Raw genomic sequence first — 7,500 nt, forward strand, 5'->3', positions numbered from 1 at the left:
AAACGTTCCCCACAGGGTAGAGAGTGCTTTGAAACACAACAATAAGCTTCACTAAACAAGAAGCAGTATTGAGATCAGATCACCAGCTCCCCCCCCGCTGGCTTCACCGGCTCTGTTTTAATTATAGTTCCATTGCAGACCTCGCCGGGCAGGCAGCGCTGTATTAATTACCACAACAAGGTTTGTCTGCATTAATAAAAAGCCCTTCGATCCTCAGCAGACGATCCTGCAGGGAATTCCACTGTAGCAACAACTTCCAGAGCAAGGAACCGCGGAGCTGCAGTCAGAGTGACAGGAGTGAAGATACAGCTGCTTGGGTTTGTGTGGATTGCTGTTCAGAGTGACAGGAGTGAAGATACAGCTGCTTGGGTTTGTGTGGATTGCTGTTCAGAGTGACAGGAGTGAAGATACAGCTGCTTGGGTTTGTGTGGGTTGCTGTTCAGAGTGACAGGAGTGAAGATACAGCTGCTTGGGTTTGTGTGGATTGCTGTTCAGAGTGACAGGAGTGAAGATACAGCTGCTTGGGTTTGTGTGGATTGCTGTTCAGAGTGACAGGAGTGAAGATACAGCTGCTTGGGTTTGTGTGGGTTGCTGTTCAGAGTGAGAGGAGTGAAGATACAGCTGCTTGGGTTTGTGTGGATTGCTGTTCAGAGTGACAGGAGTGAAGATACAGCTGCTTGGGTTTGTGTGGATTGCTGTTCAGAGTGACAGGAGTGAAGATACAGCTGCTTGGGTTTGTGTGGGTTGCTGTTCAGAGTGAGAGGAGTGAAGATACAGCTGCTTGGGTTTGTGTGGATTGCTGTTCAGAGTGACAGGAGTGAAGATACAGCTGCTTGGGTTTGTGTGGGTTGCTGTTCAGAGTGACAGGAGTGAAGATACAGCTGCTTGGGTTTGTGTGGATTGCTGTTCAGAGTGACAGGAGTGAAGATACAGCGACCCTCACCTGACGGTCAGCACTGGGTTTCTGCAGAGAGCTCCATCCCTGTGATCAGCACTAGCAGATCAATGGACCTTGATCGTTACCCAGCTGGCTCAGAACGAACGCCGCAAACACCATCTGACTTCACAGTTTCAAATACTAACCTCAGAGACCTCCTGCACAGAAGGACTGTCCGTAGTGACCAGTGGGGTGTGCAGCAGATACAAGACATTTCACTTTGCTGGGGATTTGTCCTTCCTGATCACAAAACCTGTGCCGTGTGTCTCGAAGGAGAGAATGACTCAGAGCTCCTCGTTTTTAAAAAAGATAAAAACACACGGAGAATGCGCTCCCGGTCGCCATGGCAGCGCAGGGCTGCAGGGTGAAATACAGCAGCTTGTCACTTTGCTAATGCAAGCAGCTTGTACACGAGCTTGGGCCCTGGCTGAGACACCCCCCCCCCCCCCCCCCCCCAGGCAAGCAGCTAACCTGAGCCGTGTCAGAACTGATCTGCTAGCACTGCATCCTAACAGAGTGAGAGAGGCAGCCAGCCAGCCAGGCAGAGCTTCAACACAGAGAGAGAGAGAGAGAGAGAGAGAGAGAGAGAGAGAGAGAGAGAGAGAGAGAGAGAGAGGACACCCACACACACACAGAAAGAGAGAGAGAGAAACACCCACACACACAAAGACAGACACACAGAGACCGACACACACACTGACAGGGCTGCAGTGCTCAGCACCACGGCCAGCTCCCCTCTCTGACAGCTCCAGACACCCAGGCCTGACACAGCGAGATGTCACACAGGCAGACCATTCACCATAGCAACCACTCATTTCAAACAGGACCGACTCCTCCTTATCACTGCTAGAACATGAGCACACATTCATCATGCCACCTTCCAATCAGCATGCCCATTAAAAAAAGAAAGTCATTTGGACTCAGCCGTTTCATTTCTTCTGCTTCGGCATTTTATCCGGAAGCTCTCTGTGCGAAGTCAAGGAAGTCGGGACTTGTGAAAACACAGCCTTCATTGCAATGTGGCCAGGAACTAGTTAACGATGAAACACAGACGTTAAAACCTCGCAACACATCTCAGGAGGATTCCTAGTTTACATGAATTACACACTGAATTACAGCAGTTACAGGGCAGCGCAGGGTTACAATGCAAGCTTAATATTTAAACACACTGCAGTTTACAGCAAGCTGAAATAATAACACTACTAGAATACAATACGAGACAGGATGCAACAAGTGAGGATTACAAGCAGTTATATCTACAATGACAGCTTAGTATGGTACGGACACACACACGCACACACGCACGCACACACGCACGCACGCACGCACGCACGCACGCACGCACACACACACACACACAGCGATGGTACCGTATCAGCTCCACTGTCTCCAGTGTGCAATATTAAATCCATTGAGTTGCCATTGCTGATAATGCTGTGGTCTAGACTGGGGCTTGTCAAGGTAATGCATTCGGATTACGATGGAGATGCCAATGGAACCCACTAAAATGTATTCACCCTAGAAATGATGTTTGCTTCCAGTTGCAGAATTTGATAAGCCCATAACTCAGTGAACAGACGTGCACAGACTTGTGTTCTGCTGCTCCGCATGGTTTAATGACAGGTGAAGAAGATGCCATGGTTTCCCGGTGCAGGTCCACAGAGTCTCTGTGGTTGTCTGTACTGACTGGGGGCTTGCTGTGTGGATCTAGTCCACAGGCACCAATAAAGCGTTCACTTACCCCAGGAAGCGTCTTCTGTTCATGCAGAGCATTCTGTGCTTTGATTGCAGACTCCCTGGCACAGTATGTGAGGAAGGCACAACCTGCAAGGAGAGAAACAGAAGAGGTGCATGAGAGCCACTGGAATCACAGGCACACACTTCCATCATCCCAGAACACTCCCCACCCCAATGCTCTCGCAGCCCGGGGTGTGATGCTACACGCTCGGCTGGCATGAAGAGGAAAGCAGGCTGGATCAGGGGCAGGCAGCTCGGGAGTGGATCCTCTCAAGACCAACACGAGCAGGTCCTCTGACAATACAACAGAAACAGCGAGCACAAATCAAACCGGGGAGTGCTTCAGAAACCAGTTCATCACACGTCGAATTGGAAACCCTGGAACAGCCAGCCCAGGCCTCATTAACAAGGCCTCCACTGGGGGCGCAGGTCTCTGATCCCAACACTCACTCGACGGACGATGGCAAACACATGGTGAGCTTTTTCTCATTGTTTTTCAAACATGCACAAATCAATCAATCCATAGATTGATTAATGAATCCCTGGTGATATTTGATAAAGGTTAGCGCTATCCTTTGATGACAACAGCCTTTAGGAAAATTAATAAATTAGTGAAAAGAACGAAAGACATAACCCCCCCCCCCCTCCGAATCCGTTCCGAGTCCGTGCTGCCCTTTGAACCCGCAGTTCAATAGGGGTCAGAGTTCAAACCCCCTGCAGGCAGCAGCACACAGAGAGTGTGAGAGGGCAGTCCACACGGATCAATCTGCAATTCAGACTCTCTTTAAAAACATGGCGTTGTCTTTCTACCCGGCTGAGAAAGCTACAGAGCTCCTCAGACCGGAACAGGATCATCGACCTGTTCACTGAGCGAGTATCTAAAGGGTTAAGGGCTGATGAAGAGGTGGGTGCTGGAAGAAGAGAGAGAATATCTGTTCTATTTGTAAATATCTGTGTTCTATTTCCTATATATATTGTGTGTGTTTTTTGTCATCTTTTTGTTCTGTCAATGCTTTGGCAACACTTTTGAATTTGAATTTGAGAGAGAGGGGGAGGGAGGGAGGAGAGAGAGAGAGAGAAAGAGAGGGAGAGAGAGACAGAGAGAGGAGAGAGACAGGGAAAGAGGATTATGGAGAACGAGGGAGAAACATGGGGAGAGGGAGGAGATGGTGAGAGAGAGAGAGAGAGAAAAGGATTTCATTGTTAGCTCATAACAAGCTGCCATACGCTCTCCAGGTAAACTGTACGATATGAAAACGCTGCTAAATGGATTTGACAGCTCCCCAGCTCCCCCTAGAGCCCCAGTCTGATAGATAGCTGCTTCCCCGGCTCTGCTCATCATTAGGGAGTGATGACTCCCAGATGAATTGAGGAGCAGTTACAAACTATCCTGTCATGTGCTGGATGGTGGTGCTGCACCTACACAAAGCACGCTGAGAGAGCACTTTATCTTTATAACACCTCAAAAATAACTACAGTCTGGACATTGTGCAAATTACTATTATTTTATAATCAGCTAATACGTCGTGTGGGGGTCTCCACTTATAACGCAAACCATTTCCCACAGTTTGAGCAGACAGAACACATCTCTTATACAATAATGGCACAGACACGCACGCATGCATGCACGCACACACACACACACACCTCATCAGCACCACTGCCTGTATTGTGCACAATAAAATCTATCGAGTTGCCACTGCTGATAATGCTGTGGTCTGCTGGACTGGGTTCATCAGGGTAACACGTGATGGGATATGCCAATCAAACCCACTGAAATACATTCACCCTATTGATCATCAATACCAATTTTTTTTTTTTGCTGTACCAGTTTTGAAAAAGTTAGCAGTAAGAGGCACCCCACACACAGCCAGTTGTTACACTTCTACAGTCTTCTGAGTCTGAGAAATCTACCAATCAAACCGCCATGGCGTTATCCAGGGTGTAGAACACACCGCGCGATAGGATCCCCCTGCACACAATGCATTCACTCAGCATGCAGCTCCCGGAGCTGCAGCACCGAGACACGCTGTAGAACACACCGCGCGATAGGATCCCCCCGCACACAATGCATTCACTCAGCATGCAGCTCCCGGAGCTGCAGCACAGAGACACGCTGTAGAACACACCGCGCGATAGGATCCCCCCGCACACAATGCATTCACTCAGCATGCAGCTCCCGGAGCTGCAGCACCGAGACACGCTGTAGAACACACCACACGATAGGATCCCCCTGCACACAATGCATTCACTCAGCATGCAGCTCCCGGAGCTGCAGCACCGAGACACGCTGTAGAACACACCGCGCGATAGGATCCCCCTGCACACAATGCATTCACTCAGCATGCAGCTCCCGGAGCTGCAGCACCGAGACACGCTGTAGAACACACCGCGTGATAGGATCCCCCTGCACACAATGCATTCACTCAGCATGCAGCTCCCGGAGCTGCAGCACCGAGACACGCTGTAGAACACACCGCGCGATAGGTTCCCCCTGCACACAATGCATTCACTCAGCATGCAGCTCCCGGAGCTGCAGCACCGAGACATGCTGTAGAACACACCGCGCGATAGGATCCCCCCACACACAATGCATTCACTCAGCATGCAGCTCCCGGAGCTGCAGCACAGAGACACGCTGTAGAACACACCGCGTGATAGGATCCCCCCACACACAATGCATTCACTCAGCATGCAGCTCCCGGAGCTGCAGCACAGAGACACGCTGTAGAACACACCGCACGATAGGATCCCCCTGCACACAATGCATTCACTCAGCATGCAGCTCCCGGAGCTGCAGCACCGAGACACGCTGTAGAACACACCGCGTGATAGGATCCCCCTGCACACAATGCATTCACTCAGCATGCAGCTCCTGGAGCTGCAGCACAGAGACACGCTGGAGCTGGGAGCGTGACGGCAGCCCCCAGAGCTCCTGTCACTGGGGAAGCTCATCCCCAGCGGGGGGATCAGAATAATAATAATATCCACCGAAGCTGAAAGAGCTGGGAAATTCAATAACTCCTTGTGTTACTGCAAGCAGTTATTATCGCTCTCCGTCGTCTCTCTCTCTCTCTCTCGAAAAGCAATTAGCGTACAGGTGGTGTCTCTCAAATGAACAGGTGTTAAGATGTTAATGACTTCAGCACGAAACGCTTCTACAAATACCTGATAATTGGATTCTAACCCCCCTTTTAAAATGTTATTGCTTTTTAAAACAGCCCTGTTCTGGAACGGGAGATCTTCACAGACGATTCTGCCCTGACTGCAGTACCAACGCGCTTTCATTTAAAAAGCTACCAATAAGGAATAAACTATCCCCCTTAACAAACCAGGAGAAGTCTTTATCGGTGTGAAGCGCTGGAGACGGCTGGTCCTGCACAGGATCGCCATGACTGTATTTCCAGCCCCAGCGCTGACATCACTGCGGTCACTATGGACCGGTGAGGCAACACCCTCGTCCCTAATCTATCTCTTCATCACATTACAGCTCAACAGTGAGACTGAGCCGGCTGCAGCTCTGGCAGGGCTTCTCTCATGGAGTCGGGCTGCGGGGTTGCCAAGGCAACAGTCCTGAAGGTGCAATGTAATAAGCCATGGTACTGTCAGAGACAGAACACGGTCACGCGGATCAGCTACACAGCACAGTCCTGGAGACCCTGCATGAGACAAACACACCTGGGGGCAGGCGGGCAGGCCTCCTTTACACACCTTTTTGTTTGCATGATGGTTTACAGAGAGAGAGAGAGAGGGGGGAGAGAGAGGGAGGGAGAGACAGAGAGAGAGAGAGAGGGAGGGAGAGAGAGGGAGAGAGAGACTTGACTCTGTATTCATGGACACGGAGACATTTGGAAGTCAAGCTGTCCGAGTCTCACTGTTGACTCAATACCTTGGTGCCTGAAGGGTTACATAGAAGGGAATAAATGACGTCACAAGCACCCCAACAGATTAGAAGAGAAATGAGTGAGGGCAGTTACCATGGCAGCAAAAGCCTAGACGTGCCTCTGCTGTTTGTTCTACCTTGACAAAGATCTCATCCCGAAGCGCATGTCTGGTATCGTGTTGGGTCCTGGTTCTCGGACAGAGAGCGGGTTTTGAATCCTCTGTACTCTACACAGAGGTTTCTAGCGCTGGGTTTCAAAGCCCTGGTTCTGCACTCTGATAGACTGCCCCCTGGCGGCGGATGCTGCACTGACGCACAGCTCCGCTTCGAGCTCTCGTTGCGACCCCCCCCCCCCGTAATAAAGAACCGTCCGCACGTCCGATTTATCAGCCCGAGTACGAAAGGGAATATTTTAATAAATATTTAATTAGGTTATTCCTGTGATTTAATGTGCGTCTGCTTCAGCAGGCTTACAGCAATATATCTCCTCCGTGTATGAATGCATTAAGTCAATGACTCCCCGACAATCTTACTCTTGAAAGCCCCTCCGACGCGTCGGGTTCAGAGAGCAGCGCGGTGTGTCGGAGACGAGTCGCATTAGCGGCACATTACAGTCATGCTTTTAAATTGATCTGTAACCAGGGAGCGGGCGGCTCGGCTGTGCCGATTACACTCACAACCGGGACTGCAACGCAACGAAAGGGACACAAGAAAAGGAAGGAACCTGTAGCTGCAGGAGCCCGTGTTGCGAGTGAAGCAGCACGGGGCCGAGCGGAGGGTTGAACCTGCAGCTGCAGGAGCCCGTGTTGCGAGTGAAGCAGCACGGGGCCGAGCGGAGGGTTGAGCCTGCAGCTGCAGGAGCCCGTGTTGCGAGTGAAGCAGCACGGGGCCGAGCGGAGGGTTGAACCTGCAGCTGCAGGAGCCCGTGTTGCGAGTGAAGCAG

The 7,500-nt window shown here is 50.9% G+C and overlaps 1 protein-coding gene across 1 annotated transcript in view; it reads right to left on the minus strand.

Moving 5' to 3' along the window:
- Positions 1-2,373: 2,373 nt before the first annotated feature.
- Positions 2,374-7,500, minus strand: part of LOC117971431 (CUGBP Elav-like family member 5) — a 9,460-nt gene continuing 4,333 nt past the window's right edge. The window contains exon 2 of the mRNA XM_034919687.2: positions 2,374-2,761. Within this exon, the coding sequence (XP_034775578.2) occupies positions 2,451-2,761 (311 nt within the window). The 3' untranslated portion in view covers positions 2,374-2,450. The remainder of the gene's footprint in view (positions 2,762-7,500) is intronic.

This window comes from Acipenser ruthenus, unplaced genomic scaffold (assembly GCF_902713425.1).
Source record: "Acipenser ruthenus unplaced genomic scaffold, fAciRut3.2 maternal haplotype, whole genome shotgun sequence".
NCBI classification, from domain to species: Eukaryota; Metazoa; Chordata; class Actinopteri; order Acipenseriformes; family Acipenseridae; genus Acipenser; species Acipenser ruthenus.